The 18,752-nt window shown below is 44.8% G+C and overlaps 1 protein-coding gene across 5 annotated transcripts in view; it reads right to left on the bottom strand.

The window, feature by feature from the left end:
• Positions 1-18,752, bottom strand: part of COL4A4 (collagen type IV alpha 4 chain) — a 186,299-nt gene that overhangs the window by 32,666 nt on the left and 134,881 nt on the right. For 4 of the 5 annotated variants that reach the window (XM_032277601.1, XM_032277604.1, XM_032277602.1 and 1 more), the window contains exons 45-48: positions 11,727-11,843; positions 10,060-10,248; positions 7,601-7,887; positions 2,298-7,175 (exon numbers count right to left, since the gene is read on the bottom strand). In XM_032277601.1, the coding sequence (XP_032133492.1) occupies positions 6,912-7,175; positions 7,601-7,887; positions 10,060-10,248; positions 11,727-11,843 (857 nt within the window). In that variant the 3' untranslated portion in view covers positions 2,298-6,911. Of the gene's footprint in view, positions 1-2,297; positions 7,176-7,600; positions 7,888-10,059; positions 10,249-11,726; positions 11,844-18,752 lie in introns of those variants that run through there. The other variant, XM_032277605.1, reaches the window with a different exon arrangement.

Genomic DNA, 18,752 nt, shown 5'->3' with positions numbered 1-18,752 from the left:
AATCTATCTTGCGTATCCCTAGTAGCAGATAATCATTAATGCAATTGAACAAGGTCTTCAGAGTCGCGTTACAGAGGAGCAACCAAGGCCAAACTCTCTGCTCTTCAGGGTATGCACTCAGGGCCCAGAGCACCTGGGAGCATCTACAAATTCAGACTCCTGCTCCCTAAACCAAATGATCAGAATCTACATTTTAACAGGTCCCAGTGGTTTATAGGCACCAAAGTACTTCTCCAATTTCAGTGCACACAAGTGCATTTCACACCATTTACTGTATGTAAAGCAGATTGACTGCCTGGGGACCAGAAGAGCATTTTAGCCCTCATTATACCATTTTCCCTACTTTTACCAAACAGATAAAAATGATTATAGGTTGAGAATTTCATCTTTGGCTGATAAAATTATAACCACTAAGTATATAATCACTGAGGATGCAAGGTACCCCCTAGAAATAATGTATGAAGGAATGGCCTTGCTGGTGAATGGGAGAATAAAAATGACTAAGTTGGCTGGTGCTGCAGTGACTGAGTCATCAAGTAAGGGCCTTCAGAGCCTCCCTTCCCCAGCTCAGAGCAGTTGCCCTAAATGACTTACCTGGGGTTTCTAGGGGCTCCAGAGGTGATATGGTTTGGCTGTGTCCCCACCCAAATCTCATCTTGAATTCCCACATATCATGGAAGGGACCCAGTGGGAGGTAATGGAATCCCTGGGCAGGTCTTTCCCATGCTGTTCTCGTGATAGTCTCAGGAGATCTGGTGGTTTTGAAAAAGGGAGTTTCTCAGCACAAGCTTTCTTCTCTTGTCAGCTACCATGGGAGACGGCCTTTCACCTTCCACTGTGATTGTGAGGCCTCCCCAGGCATGTGGAATTGTAAGTCCAGTAAACCTCTTTCTTTTGTAAATTGCCCAGTTTCAGGTCTGCCTTCAGCAGCAGCATGAAAATGGACTAATACAAGAGGCATGGCTGATTTTCAGTTGACCCTGAGATATAGACCTTGGGCTTCCCAAAAATAGCTTTGTCCTCATTGGTTCCTCACCCCCTCCCTCCAGAACAGCTTGAGACAGTCTCCAAGCTGAGCTGGATGGGCTACCTTAGAACCTGTAAAACAAGGGACTTTGCAGTGACAGCAGTCATCCAGGACACCTCTATGTGAGACCCTCTATTTTCTAACCAGTTCACAAATGGGAAAAGCCCCAGGAGGTAATACTGTTCTTATTGCAATAGCAATAAGGGTTTGGGTTCTACTACATGGTGACTCTATGGCCTTAAAGAAGTTATTTATTCTCTCTAAAGCTCGGTTTCCTTGTCTGCAAAACAAGACAGCTGTAGAGTTGAGAGGAAGCATACATAGCAGAGCCAGTATTGCTCCTGTCACATAGTACATGGTCAGGGAATGTTAATTGAGTATCCTTATTTCTCTATCAGGTATAAGGTTGGCCCAAATACCGATGAAGTTCCTTCCTACTAAAAAGTAAGTCCAAGGCTGGTTGCAGTGGCTCATGCCTGTAATCCCAATGCTTTGGAAGGCTGAGGCAAGAGGATGACTTGAAGCCAAGAATTTAAGACTAGCCTGGGCAACGAAGCAGGATGCTGCTTCTACAAAAATTAAAAATCAACCAGGCAGGGTAGCACATGCTTGTAGCCCAGCTGGGGAGGCTGAGGCAGGAGGATCACTTGCGCCTGCGAGGACCAGGCTCCAGTGAGCCATGATTGTGCCACTGCACTCCAGCCTGGGCGACAGAGCAAGACCCTGTCTCTTTAAAAAAAAAAAAGCCACAAAACAGTTATTGAATATCTACACTCCACCTATCCGCATGTTTGGCAAATGATACAGGGGCCGTAAGGAGATACCTATCAGTACCTAACTCCTGACTTCAAGTCACTGTGGTTAAAAGTAACAATATCTTTGGTTTCACAGATCTTTTTGTAGTTGACTTTCACAGCTTGAATCCTCCAAACAGTGCTGTGAAACAGGTGGTCTTTTTCTCACTCAAATAATGAGAAAGCTGAGGACAAGAGGGTCTGAGCCCCATGCCCACTGGCCACTGCCCAAGCAGCTCCCCTGGGGTTGATACAGACCTTCCACCTGAGGCCTGCTTTCACTTCTCTTCTGCGCCCCATCACTGTGCATAGAACAGTGTTTCCAGGAGCCCCCATATCCCATGCTTTCCAGCCGACACTCTTCGCATCAGCAATTCACACTTCCCCAAGAGTAAGCCACCTTACAGTGTAGTTTTAAAAAAAAAAGTAAACCCCCATCAGCTTGAAAGAAAATAAATGCACCAGATAAAACACAGTTGTTTTTGGAAGTTATCACAGAGTTTTATATATAATGAACCATATTATAAATCATAATACAACAAAGATGTACGTGCCAATGGCAGATCAGGCATCTTGCAAAAGTTATAAGCTGAAAGTCTTTAACTTTACAACCAGAGGTTAGAGAAAGGGATGCAATTTATTAGACACATTTCACATTTTTCCAACGAATCATTAAATATTGAAGCACCATAAAATTCAAGCATTTCACATGGATGTGGCGGCCAGCGTTGGTGGTTTAAAATGCATTATGCAGTTTCTAGCAGACAATAACAGTGACAATTGCAGAGTACTGATTTTAATGTCAATTGTTTGTTCCCTGCAGAACTTACTGATAATGTCCCTGCAGGAAATTGTGATATTTTTTGTGCTACAGTAACTTTGAGGATTGAAATTAAACAGCATTCCCAATGACATTAAGAATTGGCCACATATAAATAATTCTAATCAGCAATTTATATACCCTGTGAGAATCATAATTCCACTGTGTAAAAATCCCAAGAAATATTTCTCATATTAAATAGTTTATTTTAAATACAAAATGTGACCATAGTAACATTTTGATGATGGATGACGGATATGTGCTAGACAGGTAATCTAACTTAATTGTCAATGCAAGAGTAGCTGTTATGTCCCACCTTGTTAATGAGGGAAATGAAGCTAAGAGAGTTGGCAGAACTCACCCAGGATAACAGCTAAAAAATGACTAAGCCAGATTTCAAACCTGGGTTCAACCAACTCTCAAGTCCTCCTCTTTCCACTATTCTTGCAGCCATACCAAGTAAAAGTAACAATTATCAGATTATTCCAGTGAGCTGATAGAAACACAGATCTAATATGATTGCTTGGAACACACTGAATGGTTTGCTTTACTATAATATACACGAGGTTCAAAATAAGACGATAAAGCCCAATTGTAGTGCACCATTCCATTGACTATTTTTCGGAGCACCAATAACATGTATACAAATGTGTAGCAAAGATTTTATGCTAGGAAGCCCTTAAATCCTGAGGGAATACAGATTACAGTATAAGGTGAGTTATGTCACATTTCACTGAAGGATCTTCTCAGTCAAATCTCTCAAATCTCATTTCTAAAATTTCCATTTGTAGAAAAATATATATTTTTGGAGGGGTGTGATAAGCTCATTAAAAGCTTATCAATTGGCTCTCTGGCAATAATTGTAACAAGAGATTGTGGATATGCAGATATATTGAACATGAAAATATTTTGAAGTAGGAAATGGTTTATACTTGTAACCACCTTGCTGATGAAGACCTTATATGCAGAGCTGAACACCTAATGCCTAATGATGTTTATGGAATTGTCATTGAAAAAAAGAATTGGCAGTAATGTGTTCAGCTCTGTGCTAAGCATTGGGCATACAAAAACAAGTCAATCGTGGTTCCCGCCCTCAAGGGGCATTTCGGCAATGGAATGAACGAAGTGTACGGAGACATTAGAGAAGCAATGGGGAATGGAGAAAATGAGGACAGTCCCATGGACTGCACAGGAGTAGCAGAAGGGAGCCCAAGTTTCCCCCAGGGAATTCACCTTCCCCGCAGGGTAAACTGACACCCAGGGAGGACATCACTGGTGGAGCAGGAGCACAGTCGAATAGGTGCTGGGAGTGTCTGCAGAGCTGCACACAGTTCATTGTGACAGGAAATACTCCTAGAGGTAACCCTCGGACAGTCTCCACTGGACCTTTCACCCCATAGGAAGTGGTTTGGACTTCACAGGCTGTGGCGTCATAGTAGGATTCTAATCCAAAGGATGACAAAATCAAGTTTGGATGGATTTTAGATGGCAACTGGGATTTGAAACTAAGGCACCAGCTGGGAGATGCCTACTGCAAGGGTGGAGGTGGAAGACAAAGGCTACGTGAGACAGGGGCACAGGGATAACGAGTAGGTAGCCATCTAAAGCAGCGATGACTCAACTTTCAACGTAGGGAGGGTGACAGTAGAAGGAAAAGGCCGCTCATAGCATGGAGACCTGCCTGGATGAATGGGCTCCACTCACTGACAGTCAGAATCCACAAGGAAGCATCCCAGATCCCCAGCACGGGCACAGAACAGTTCCTATTAGGGCAATCTAGGTACATTCCAGTCTACAAGATTGGTGGGGAGAGGGGGAGAAGAGGGTTTGATAAGGATCATCACCAATAATGGGTTAGGAGAACAGCTTAAAAGCTCTGTTCATCACCTCCACAGAGAAAGGGTAATTGAAGGCACATTGATCTATAACCAGGAGAAGAAAATAATGGTTTAAGATAACAGGATCTTCTATTCCAAGAAATTATCTTTTCTATTTTTCTGCCCTTTTGATCCTTTAAAATACTTTTGCAAAATTAGAGGGCAGCATCAATGCTGCATTTAGAGGTAGCCCTTGTAATACTAACATTTTGGATAGTCTGATGCCTTCCTAGGCTCACTGTGGAGTAAACTGTCTACATAATTTAGCATGTGTTTGTGCGGGTTTTTTTTTTTTTTACTTATTTATAAACTTATGAAGATAACACTCTAATACCAAAGTTGAAGTGTTTAAAATAATTAAGCAAGCAAGCTTATGTTTCTGATGTTCCACTTGTTACCCTTACCTCTTCCCAGAAAATGTTCTTGGGCTAAGTTCATGATGAACAAATTGAAACTTTTAGGAGGGTTGACTTCTGGTAATAGATAAAGCTTTTTTGGAAGGAGAAAAGTAATTACAAATAAGATTGAAATTGGCTTAAATTTTAGGTGCTCAAAAATATTCAACATGCCAGAGCATAGTTTAAAAAATATCAAATGGGTCAAATGAACTAGGAAATATTCTGTTACATCGAGAAAACACTTCATCTTAAAAAATACTCTTAAAATAAATTGCCATCCTGGGGGCAGCCCATGGCAAAACTCATTTGAAATGTGTTCTGCATATAAGAGCTCTTTACAAATCAGAGTTTGGCAAGGAAAACATCTCTCATAAACAAAATTTTAATTGAGTTTTTCTTCTCAATTATTTTTAAGTGCATGGAAACTAAGCACTAAAATGAGTGTCACGCTTTTGAGAAATTTCTTTAGTTTTCTCTAAAATGCCTTTTTCTTTCAGATGAGGGAAGTAAGTTTCCTAAAAATGTTTCCAACAAATCTTTTTAATTTAGTATTAGACCACTAAATTCCTAGCAATTAGAAAAGGGGATCATTTGCTCTACAGAAAAAAATACTCATTCTAAATTGACACACATTCTAAACTTTATAGAAAATACTAATGCCCAATGTCAAACTACTACCTGGGTACAAGACTGGTATAAAATAAAAGAATGTCTTTAAAACTGGCAGAATGTGATGCTCCTCAGATGTAACAGGCAACCACGGGAGCATAAAATTCAAATTATAAATTGTCTTTGTTTTCGTTTAAAGATACTGCCACGTCCTCCTGGTGGGGTAACCCTGACTTAAATGAATCTTCTTACCTAAGTTTAAGTTGGCCCTTAATTTTCTCCCAAGTGCATAATGATAGCCCTGCCACGTCCCCGAGTGAGCTGCCATTATGTGTGTGGAGGAAACTGTCCGTTGTGAGTGTAAGAAGCTGTGCAGGCTCTCCTGGGGAGGGGAGCGAGATGCTTTGTATGAAGCGTGCGTCTGCCTGTGTGAGCCCCATGTAGTGTCAGTCCCATTAGCGTGCACACACTGGTGACACGCCGGACCCCGACTGGGGAAAAGCAGTCTGTCTGGAAGTTCGCTGCAATGGGGAATCAATTTTTGTGAATAACTACCTTAATATTCACTAATAGCTTTTAGGCTCCTAATCCCTTATTGAATATATTTTTTTTCCATAATTGCTGCTTTTCAAAAGGGTTGCCAAAGTAGGCATTTCCATTCTCTGAAAAATGCAGAAGAGAACATAATGTTTTATATTCATCTGTGATGTGTTTATGCTAATGTCGCATCTCTGGAATACGGCGACTGTGGGCCTTCCTGGCGTCATGATTCATTCTGCTTTGAAAGGAACTGTTAATGCTGGCAGTATGAATTTTTTTTTTTTTTTCTTAAAAAAAAAATCTCTTTGGGTCGTGGTCTTACCATTATTTAAAGTATATGGAAAAATAGATTACAGAGGAAATCATTTTGAAATGTTGAAAATCTCCGCTTTCTAGTTTCATTTGTTGGCCTGTTTATTTTTTTCCTGTAAAATCTATCCAGAAGCCCACTGTATTGTAGTATTATAGAGTAATTGACTTCAATTGTTTGAGATCCTACACCCACGAATGAAGTTTTCAGTAATGTAATTTGTAATCTGGCCTTTAGCATCTACTTGCCTTTCTGTGAATTAGTATGTTTTAAAATAAAGCCACCTCTTCTGTCATCCTCAGTAAAATAAGAGTATCTAGGTTCCGTCTAGATTGGTAGGTCCAAATAAATCCATCTGTGCAGCATTTGCTTAATGCATAAGGAATCAGAGGACTCCGGGAAAAACCATGACAAAACAGAACGAACCACTGAAAGGGAGTCCAAAATGAGCACCATGACATCTCTGAGCAAAGTCTAGGAAGTCTTACCCTCCTAGGAAGTTTCTCTTGGCCACGTGCTGGTAAATATTGCATTCTCTAGCTATATTTCATGCAGACCTGGCACCGGCTGGTTTTCTGGCGTTGGGCCTGGCTTTCTTTTAAGGTGTCTGGTGCTGGAGCAGGGGAAAACTGCAAGTCTGCTTTCACCGTTGTTAGCCAGAAACTATACTCATTTGCAAAAAAGTGGCAAGTTCCCTGCCGGCCTTGGCATTCAAGGAACGGTGCTGCTCTGAAATCTTCCAGGCAGCTGCCGGGTGACATGAGGGCCTGCCCTCCTCCTTGGTCCCCAGCTCCTGTGTGCTACCCAGAAAACAAGAGAGAGTTAGGGCTCAGACAGACACAGACAACCCCAGACCCAATCAGGGACGTGCCCAGGTTTGGGTCTGATCTTGACATTTCTCCTTAGATTATTCCATAAAGAACAAAATACAAGCGCTGAAAGGGGGTCGTAGTGAGTATGGTGAGTGTGCACACAAATTGGCTCCAGTTTCACTGACGGCTGAGGCAAATTCATCTTCTAAGTTCTATGAATGTGATCAAAATCAATCAGTGTTTTTTAAAAACTAACGGTCCTGTATTCCAACAGGCTATGGTTTGCAACAGCCTCCCTGACCTTACGTCCTAAGTGCAGAGTGGGCAGAATTACTGTCCAATCCAGACAGAAAGGGCAGAAGAAGGTGTTAAGAAATGGTGGATGTGCCAGGGTTCACGGGCACAGGACTCACCATCAGGAATGAATATCCAATCCAGAGGCTCCTCCAGGTCTGTGGACATGGCGGGATGGACTGGTCCTGGCTGTGCACCGCCACCGCCTGGGCGGGGGCCTCACATACCACACAGCGGCTGATGTAGGGGCGGATCGCCTCTTCAGAGAGTGGCATCATGGGGAGGGGCGCAGCACTGGCCAGCCAGTAGGATCTGTCATTTCTCTGGGCATAGTGGCACACCTGGTGGATGTTGCAGTAGGCAAAAGGCAGCGTGCTAAACATGGGAAGGCAAGACCCTGCCAGACCTTGGGAGGGAAGAAGAGATAGCTGGTGTCCAAGCAGCCCATGCAGGTATTCCCAGACCCTTCCTTCCTCCATGTGGCCTTTGCAGACACGTGTTCTGGCAGCTGGAGGCCCTCGCCAAAGCCTATTTCTGTGGTGGGGAAGCCATTTCTGACACCTCCTTGGTCCTGTGGGCTAGCCCTCATCCCCTCATCCCTCACTCTTGAGCCAAGCTGGGGCCCAGGTGCTGGAGGTGAGCGCTGAGCACATTTCTGTGTTCAGGAAGCTCATGGCCTAGTGGGGAACTGGATGGGCAAACAAGCAATGAACATACAGCACAACAAACCCTAAGAATGAGAAGTGTGGAGTTCTGGGACCTCAAGAAAGGGTAACTGGAACAGGTGATTTTAAGTTAGGACTTGAAATATGAAAAGGATTTATCCAGGCTTGAAGATGGTGGTAGTAACTGCTCAAAAGAGGTACAGTGACAGAGGGGGCTGGAGTTAAGGGAGCGTGGGGCTCAGAGAACTCAGACATGTTCAGTGCAGGGAATGTGGCAGTGGGTGTCTGTATGTCTGCTTGTCTCATAGGCGTCCGGTGATAAATCAGACCATTAGATGTGGGCTTTGTTAACCTCGTTAAGGAGTTTAGACTTTATCCCAAGAGTTCTGCAGAGCTTTAAGATATGTGCTCTAGTTAGACTAAGGCAGGAGAAGCAAGACTGATGGTACAAAGACCAGGCAAGAAAGAAACTGATGGCAGAGGGAGAGGAGGAGAGAAGAAAAGAGATTCAGAATATTAAACATCACTTCTTCCTTCCTCCTGTGCTCAAATAAACTAGGTCCTTGTTATGGGAAAGGCCATTGCCAACCCAAGGGAGAAATGCAGGGGGCATATAAGTAGTTGCCACCCCAGGCCTGCACTCTTTGACCACCCTTATTAGCAGCTGGGTTCACTGCCTAGTGAGAGCAACGGCAAGCACCTCACCGTCAACTGTCCCATCAGCATATCCTTCCCGCACCTTCCATTCTAACCATGATTTTCTTGGAAAGACGGTGTTTCCCAGCAGCCAGGTACTTAAGCCTTTGACTTAGAATCAGTCCCTGCAGCTTGTAAACCTACTATTGAAAATTGACAAGGGCTAAGCACAGTGGCTCACACCTGTATTCCAGCAGTTTGGGAGGCCAAGGTGGTCAGATCACCTGAGGTTAGGTATTCAAGACCAGCCTGGCCAACGTGGCAAGACCCCAGCTCTACTAAAAATACAAAAATTAGACCAGCTGCGGTGGCTCATGCCTGTAATCCCAGCACTCTGGGAGGCCGAGGCGAGTGGATCACCTGAGATCGGGAGTTTGAGACTAGCCTGGCCATCATGGTAAAAACCCATCTCTACTAAAAATACAAAAATTAGCCAGGCATGGTGGTGGGCATCTGTAATCCTAGCTACTCAGGAGGCTGAGGCACGAAAATTGCTTGAACCTGGGAGGCAGAGGTTGCAATGAGCCAAGATCGTGCCACTGGACTCCAGCCTGGGCAACAGGGTGAGACAAAAATTAGCCAGGCATGATTATGCAGGCCTGTAGTCCCAGCTAATCAAGAGGCTGAGGAAGGAGAATTTCTTGAACCCTGGAGGGAGAGGTTGCAGTGAGCCAAGATGGTGTCATTGCACTCCAGCCTTGACAACAGAGCAAGACTCCATCTCGAAACAAGAAAAGAAAATTGACAAGCAGCACCAAGAGATGACCGTCAAAATAAAGTTCTGTGAATTTAGAAAAATTGGAGTAGGGTAGAGAGTTGATGCTGGCAAGTACCCTGAGGTAACCATCAGGGTGCTTGGCTGCCCCATGTTACATATATGTACAGGAACTGATCACATTCTGGTTAGACAGTTTACATTTGGAAGCAAAAAGCGCATTTGATAAGAGAGTTACATTTAACTTACTGAGGAAGAATCACTTTTATAAAACTAATAATCAGTAGCCAGATAATAATTATAGCCAGAATGAGCTTCTTTGGCACTTCATAGGATGTTAGGTTTAAAGGATTAGTTGAGAATGAGCATGGTAGTGATTTTTTTTTAAAGTAAGAATAATCCCATAGAATATTAGTGATCATTTAAGGTGTTAATGAATCAGTAAAATTAACCCCAAATTTTACTCTTCAAGCAATGGACATGGGCGACCATGTATTCATACCAAGGTCTTGATTGTGAGCCTTCTCTTGCCCTTCCAGGTATAACAGGCTGTACCCAGTCCAGAGCCTGGGCATGCCCAGGGGGCAGGTGGGCTCCTGGTCCGACTGACTGTGGAGAACCAGGAGGAAGCCACCAAGGTATCCAGGGCCAAGCCCTTTGGGCCCAGGGTCCCCAGCAGGACCAGGAGGCCCTGGAGAAACAAAGGAAAAAGAAATGAAGGCAGATTAGGGGGTTCAATTTAATAAATATGTTAAGCACCTCTGTTCTGGCACTGTGCTAAGCACTCAGGGAGCAAAGGGGAGCATGACTCAGCCCTTCCCCGCCTTCTGGAATCTACACAGCTACACAGCTGCGGTACACACAAACACAACTCATTCAGCAAGTGTTTGTTCCAAGCAACTCCTAGGTGCCTGGGCTACAGTAGCATAAAGACAGAAAACAGAGGAAAATCCCTATCCTCCTAGAGCTTGCATTCCAATTGAGGAAGAGAAATAAGAAACAATAAGCATAAGAAAAAGGTAAGTTATGAAATACACTAGGAAGAAAAGAACTAGGACAGTGTAATGGCACACCCCAAGTGTGGACCTCCCAGACTGAACTGCTGAGCAAGTGCTCCCCAAAGTCAGTCTTTCTTACACCTTCCAGACCTCTCCCCTGGTTCCAGCATGTTGTCACTTCATTCTGAGAAAGGCAAAGGCTTGGGATCCACATCTACAACTTTGGCTCTCTTCTTTGAGAAGAGAGGGAAATGGAAGGAAAGCCTTGTTGTGGCATTCTTGTTGGCAAATGGGAAATCAACAGTTCTAGAGAAAGTGAGCAGGGTCTGTCTCCTGCGCCACCTCTAAGGGGCTGACCTATTGAAGGATGCCAGGAGCTGTTTCTTATTGCCAAGAGCAAAAGGTGAAGTTAGACGTAGAAACCAAAAGGTGTTTCGTTTTTGTGTTCCACCCTTGCTTCTGCAAGACTGGCAGGCTCTCCACATCTACACTGTCAACCAGAGATGATAAAGCAGTAGGCTGTGGACTGAATCAGGCCTGCTTGTGTGTTTTGTTTGGCCTGTAAGGATTTTACAAGTTGATATTTTGAACTTGAAAAGAGCAGAGTGTAGGCCCACATTTCTGTAGACTGTAATTGGCTGGAGCTGAGCTGTAGTTTTTAGCCAATGCTCCAAACAGACTCCACCCAGCCCTCCTCACTCATTTCTACTCACTACTAACCTGTTACAGGAGTGTGCACCCCTGGCCAGGTACTCTCTGGAGATGGGATTGTGTCTTAGGGTTTTTGGGTTTATGTGCCTAGCGAGCTACCTGGTGCTTTGTTTCACATTTCTGTCCCACAGACAACCAGGCTGACAGTCCCATCATGACCTTGAAAAGTGAACAGGAGAAATGGCCACGACTTTGAGGATGATGGACAGCAGTTTGGGAAAATCCTGAATAGGATGCAGCACCTTGTCTAGGTTTTCTGATGGTTTAGCATCAGTTAGAACATAGGAGATGCATCCCAGTCTGTTCTCATTGCTTCTGTCTCTGATACCTGGTGAGTCAGCATCTAAGGCAAATGCTCTGAATAAGGTCCAGTTTGGAAAGCTGCTGGAGAGGTCAGAGATTTTGCATATAGCTCTAAGGTCTACAGTGTCAGAGAAAAGAGGGAAGACTGAAACTCTACCTGGTCCTCCAGGGCAGCCGTCTTCTCCTGTGTCACCTCTGTCTCCGGGAGGCCCAGGAGACCCAGGGACGCCATCCACACCCCTCCTGCCATCCAGCCCAGGCTCTCCTTTGCACCCTGCACAAAAGTTTATGATGCTGGTGGTAAAAATAACCATGAAACCTTTACCACGCGTATACCGTGTGCCAGCCCCAGGCTTCCTTCCCACTTTGACTGCATGCATCAGCTTATTTAGTCTTTGTGATGATGTGAAGTTGAGATTTTACTATCTCTACTTGCAGTTGGGGTAACTGAGGCTCTGAGAGGTCAAATCATTTGCCTAATTGAAGTTGATGAGCCAGTAAAGGGCTGGGCCAGGATTTGAAGCCAGACCATGGAGGTGTTGAGAGGTTTTCACATTTTCTTTCTAGTCTTGTGTATTTGACTTAAAAAACAAAACTACGGAACATATATGGCATTTATAATAAATATTCTCCTTAATAATGATTGTTTAAAAGCCTAGATGGAGAAATGAATGAAACCTAATCAGTTCCATTTGAGGTCAAGTTAAATCTGGAGCATGATAGGGACAGCAATTTTTTAAAATAGCTTTTTACTGAGTGTTTACAATATGCTAGGTACCATGCTAATCCCTTTACGTGGATTATCCAGTTCAGTCTTCCCAGCAGCCATATGACTAGGTACTCGTACATGCCAGTTGTACCAGTGAAGAGACGGGGGCTCAGAAAGGTCACAGAAGCAATCACATGTGGAGAGGAAACTTGGGCCCAAAGCGGCCAAGTACAGAGGCCTTTAGCCACCAGCCTCTGCCCCTGACAAGCTGCAGAGCTCTGGAGATAGCGTGGGGGACTTGGCTGCAGTCGCATTAATCCTTGAGGGTATGCAGTTAGTTTTTTGCCAAGGCCTCAATTCATTAGCCACCAACTCCCTTCAGTCAGGGTAGTAGACACATCATTGTCTTTGGGGGAGTTTACTGACGTTACACCTAATTTCCTGAATCACCAGTCTTCCCCATGTTTCCAGGCTCTACTTACTATTCTCTCTTTCTCTCTTTGTGTGTCACAGAGTAGCCTGGTATGGGCTGATATTTGTGTACCCTCAAATTTCTTATGTGGAAGTCCTAGGCCCCCATATCTCAGAATGTGACTGTGTTGGAGACAGGGCCTTTAAGGAGGTGATTCTGTTAAAGTGAGGCAATTAGGCTGGGCCCTAATCCAAGCTGACTGGTGTCCTTATGCAAGGAGAAAATTTGGACACACAGAGGGACCCCAGGGATGCATGTCCGTGGAATGGCACAGAGGAGGGGCATGAGGACCCAGGAAGATGGTGGCATCTGCAAGCCACGGAGGGAGGCCTTGGGAGAAACCAGCCCTGCCGTGGCTCCTTGATCTTGGACTTCCGCATCCAAAACTGTGAAAAGATGTCAGTTGTCCAAGCCACTGTGTCGGCGTTACTTTGCTGTGGCAGCCCAAGCAGACCAACACATATAACCTAAAATCAAACATGAAGTCAAAGGGGCTTAAGTGGCTTTCACTCTTGCCTCTTGCCTTCACCCTCCAGTGACTATGTGATGATGACAAAGGTGAGGATGCCAGTCAACCACAGAACTCATGGAGCCTCCCTCTCCCACCCTATTAAGGGACCAGCCTTGCCTGATAACATGGGTTCCAGACCATGAAATGAGTTTCAGACGCTGACTGAAACCCTTAGCCCTTAAAGCAGCAACCCTGCCATGAAAAGGATGCATGGAGGTTTAAGGAGGTTTGACTTGGTGTTGCAAGCTAGCCGAAATAAAAGATTTCCCGTGCAGGCTCCTCCCTGCCCCTCTGTGGCCCCAGATGAGGCCTTGACTGTACATCCACACTTGGTAGAGTAGCTAACTTGCCTAAGCAACCCTGGACTCTAATCGACCCCCTCCAACCCACCTAAGCAACATCAACAGGCAACACAGACCTAAACAGCATGGTGACGCAATCACTACTGCTCTGAGAACAGAAGCACAAGGATGTCCTGGAACACTGGCTCACACTTTGGCATAAATCAGCATCTGCCTCGGTAGGTCTGGGGTGGGGGCCTGAGAATCTGCATTTCTAGCAGAAGTCCCCAAGTGATGCTAATGCTCCCAGTCCCAGGAACCACACTTTGAGAACCAATGCTCTAGATGATTTAACTTCAACATTCTTTCTGGTGACGACCTTGGTGGCATACTTTGAAAATCCTACATTTCTGCCTATTCTTGAAACCAGAAATTCTACTCAGAGAATTTATTTTAAAGAAACAACAATAATCGCAAACACGTGTGCTGTTTATTCTGTGTCAGGCCATGTTCTAAGTGCATCCACATAATCCTCACAATTAGCCCTTCTTACAGATCATGAAACTGAGTCACAATCAGTTTCATGTGGTAGAGCCAGAGTTATGAACACGTCATTTATTTCCAGAATCTCTCTCTCTCTTTTTTTTTAGATGCAGTCTTGCTCTATCACCCAGGCTGGAGTGGACACAATCTCGGCCCACTGCAGCCTCTACCTCCCAGGTTTAAGCGATTCTCCTGCCTCCTCCACAGAATAAAGCTACAGCCTCCCGAGTCACTGGGACTGCAGGCACATGCCACCATGCCTGGCTAATTTTTGTACTTTTGGTAGAGATGGGGTTTTACCATATTGGCCAGGCTGTTCTTCACCTCAGGTGATCTGCCCACCTCAGCCTCCCAAAGTGATGGGATTACAAATGTGAGCTACCATGCCCAGCCCTTATTTCCAGAACCTCTGTTCTTATCCATTATACTATTTCTTCATGATAATCAGGGATGTGATGCATATAAGTAAGACATCATTACCAGTTGCTCATCATAGTGAGAAAGTGGAAATTCCTTAAATCAGAGCAGTTACTAGACCAAACAGCAGCGGGGGCAGCACCTGGGAACGCGTTAGAAGCAAAGACTCTCAGTGCCTTCTTCTTACTGAACAAATCAGGACTGGGGTGGGCCCCAGCGAGCTGTGTTTTAACAAGCTCTTCAGGAATTCTGATGGTCTGGAAAGCTTGAGAACCAAAGCCTTAAATGTTCCTCGTAATGCCCCTTCCCTACCCCCAGGTTCAGGTACCCCTTGTTAACAAGGGGTACCTTGTTAACACTCAACATGTCCGAACCAACTTGCTCAATGTCTTTCATTTTCTGCTAGCCGGTGGCTCCAAAAAGCAGGACCTTGTTGAATTAACATATTTCTAGCAGAGCAGCTGCTAGAAATCAATTAATTATTTATTTATTTATTTATTTATTATCAATTAATAATTGGTGAAGGTAGTGGTTAAATAGTGGCACAATCAGATAAGGCAATATTCCTCAGCTACTACAGATAATATTGTAGGAAAACATGTAATGACATAGAAGAAAGGTTATGTTAAGAAGAACAGGTTGCCAAAGAGTATGCCTAGGATGATCATGCAGAAATAAAACTGAAAAAATATACAGGAAATTGTGTCTTTTGAAAATGTGTTTAGTTTTAAGTTACCTTTTTTATTTCTTTTGTAATAAAGTTTTTTTCCCGCCTTCACATTATGCCTCCCCCATAGACTAAAGATACATCTCTCATCTCCTTCCACATCTCTCCCTACATAAATGCTCTTCAACATTAGGTGGTTCTGCACTGTCCCACTCCCCCAGTAGACACTTGATAATGTCCGGAGGCATTTTTGGTCCTCACATGGGGGAGGAGGTCATTACTGGTATCTAGTAGGATAGAAGCAAGGGATGCTGCCCAACATCCTAGAATGCACCAAGCAGCCCTCCAGGATAAAGAAGGATCGGACTCTAAATGTCACAGCACCGAGGTTGAAAAACTGCTCCACACAGTAGGCTACACCCAAGAGTCACGTATTCATACACCAAATGTTTACCAAAGAGCTTCCATGACCCAGGCGTGTGTATAGATATCACACTGAAGAAGACCATATCCTGCCCTCAAGCTTCTTACGGTCTCTAGAACAGTGGTTGGCAAATTATAGCCTGTGGGCCGTTCACTGTCCATTTCAGTAATCCCAGTTATAGTGGGACACATGCATTCATTGATGTGTTATCCACGGCTATGCTGCAGCAGCAGGGCTGAGTGGTTGCAGCAAAGGTCATCTGGCTCCAAAGCCAAAGCAGGGGATTGAAGTGCTCGGGTGATGAGGTAGATGTCTCACTTCCCTTGGTTACACACGCCACACTGCTTGTAAAATTGTGTCCTCGTATTGCCTGCCTGAGAGTGTCCCCCTCTCCTTCCATCCCTACGACCAGCTGGTCTCTCCCCTCTATGCCCTGTGCTGGTTGAGCTACACTCAATGTAGAAATCCCAGTGTCTGAAATGTTCCTGTTGTGCTTTTGTGCCCCTGGGATTAGAAACAAATTATTTCAGAGTGTGCTGGACTGCATTCTGTATGTGGTTACCATTCAGTAAGTGAGAAAGGGAACATCCCCTCCTCCCCATCAGGGTGAGAGGAGCCCTGCCCTTCCTGATGACTGGGCAGAAACGTCCTCTCCCAGGCGTGGTACTGCTGGTGGAATCTGAAATTCCAACAGCTTCCAAGAGTGTAGCAGTTATTTTGGAAGAAACATGGGGCCCCAACAGTGAGCTCAGACTATTCCTTTCTCTGTGCCACCCGATAAGATAATTCCAACATGCAATCTATTGTAGAAACGGCTGCCCTAGTGCTTGTGGGTTTGTTAGGAGTTTCCTCCTTCCACTGAAAATGCCTATTCCTCCTGATGTATAGACTTATGGTGATATCACTGTGGATCTGGGAAAAGAGTCCAGATATTATCACGTGGGCTTTACTCCCTTTAGGGTGAGGTGGAGAGAAATTGTGAAGCAGACGACAGTTCCCAAGAAACAGGGGAAAGAAGGCTCTTGTTAACCTGAGTTGTCTGTTCAGAGCCTTCCACCGCATGGAGTTGTTCTCTACTTGGAACTAGTTTTAAAGAATAAACATCAAAAAAACCCTCCAATGTTACATGGATGACCTCCTGAGAGGGCAAGTGTTGACTTGAAGAGAAACACAACCCTAACAGGGTGTGAGTATGTCCATTAGGCAGGAACAGTTCAAAACAAAATGGATAACACTTTTGACTTCACTGTGGGAAGCCTCAGCCTTTGAGGACCACTAGGAAGGAAAAGTTGTAGATCAAAGAGATCTGTGTGAAGAAGAGCGTTAGACCTTCTGTGGTGGAGGACTCCACATGGACGCACATCGTGTGGCTGTCATCCACCCATCCTGGGCAGGAAAGAGCCAGAAGTGACTTTATTTCTATGTAAGTCTCAGCTGCAGCACGTGGTTACAAAATCAGCGTAGCAATGAAAGAAAAGATGATTTTATTTTATTTTTACCTTTTAGGTTCAGGGGTACATGTGAAGGTTTGTTACGTAGGTAAACTCATGTCATGGAGATCTGTTGTACAGATTATTTTACCACCCAGGAATTAAGCCCAGCACTCAGTAGTTATCTTTTCTGTCTACTTGAAGGCAGAGGGGAGGAGTGGGTAGAGGAGCAGAAAAGAGAGGATTTTGCAGGGAAAACAGGAAGAGGCCAACAATGTCATTTTAAGCAAACATTGTTCTTTCTAGTGGCAGCCCTTTCTTTACAGCACCCAATCTTGAGGGTAGTATACATGGTCCTTCACACCCTGCTGAAAAAATGCCTTCAGAAAATACTGGAGAATAAGCAACAAGCCCTGCAGATGGCCCAGGTCAGCCAGGGTTGGGCATTAGGCCCTTAGAATAGACCTGTCACTCTTTAGTAACTGGACAGGATGGCCAGCACAGCCAGCATGGCCAGCAGGCATAGACAGGACCGAGGAATACATTGCAGAGAAGAGAGGTCCTTTGTAACAGGAACCCAGAGGCTCCTATCAGAGAAGAGGGGCCCCAGAAGAAAGCAAGGGCTTGGGAGCGGGTGCAAAGAAGGACAAAAAGGAGCCCCAGGGAAGCTGGGCCACATGGTGAAAACATAGGAAGAGAAGGTGATGCTTCACCAGAAAGACTGGGCACTTTTTAGAAACATCATCATCATGTAAGTGGCAGAAAGGTGACCTTGGAGTGTCCACACTTCCAGCAGGCAGAGTCAGTGATTCCAATGAAGAGAGGGCACAGGAACCCAGGGAAGGCCCTCTTGTGGCCACGTACAGCTGATGAGCCCATGAAATCCTAAGTCAGGAGGAATTTGAAATCGTGTGCTTACACGTGGGTCACATAGATCATCTTTCAGAAGCTCAGTCTATGAAGAGAGAATCTTGTACGTGTCAAAGATAACTATCATGTTAAAGTACAAAGAATTGACCCATTCATATATTTTTCTCTTCCCAGTTACGGTTATTTTTCAGAACCACCACAGTGGGTGGTGGCCTCGGTTTTGATACTGAGGCGAAGCAGTGCAGTTCAACCTTGGCTGCCTGCTACAGTCACCTGTGGGCTTTTGGAAAATGCTGACATTCAGGCTCTGCCACCTTCCACGTTCTGTTGGCCTGAGATGAGGCTCAGGCACCAATACTCTTTCAAGATCTTCCCAGTGGACCGGGCACAGTGGCTCACGCCTGTAATCCCAGCACTTTGGGAGGCTGAGGCAGGTGGATCATGAGGCCAGGAGATCGAGACCATCCTGGCATGGTGAAACCCTGTCTCTACTAAAATACAAAAAATTAGCCAGGTGTGGTGGTGCACGCCTGTAGTCCCAGCTACTCAGGAGGCTGAGGCAGGAGAATTGCTTGAATCTGGGAGATGGAAGTTGCAGTGAGCCGAGATCATGCCACCGCACTCCAGCCTGGCAAAAAGAGCAAGACTCTATATCAAAAAAAAAAAAAAAGATCCTCCCGGTGACCTTAATCTGCAGCTAGGGTTGCCTTGTTAAGGAAGGTTCTACTCCTGGCTGAATTGTTAAGGAGTGCATTCACATATTAGTGAGGGCTTCTCAGATTTGCATGGGTATGTAACTATTTTGGGGACCTTGTTAAAATGCAGATTCTGATTCTGCATGTCTGAGGTCGGACCTGAG

The sequence above is a fragment of the Sapajus apella genome, unplaced genomic scaffold, assembly GCF_009761245.1.
Source record: "Sapajus apella isolate SASKATOON/1434 unplaced genomic scaffold, GSC_monkey_1.0 scaffold10, whole genome shotgun sequence".
NCBI lineage: Eukaryota > Metazoa > Chordata > Mammalia > Primates > Cebidae > Sapajus > Sapajus apella.
This window is presented reverse-complemented; position numbering and strand designations above follow the sequence as displayed.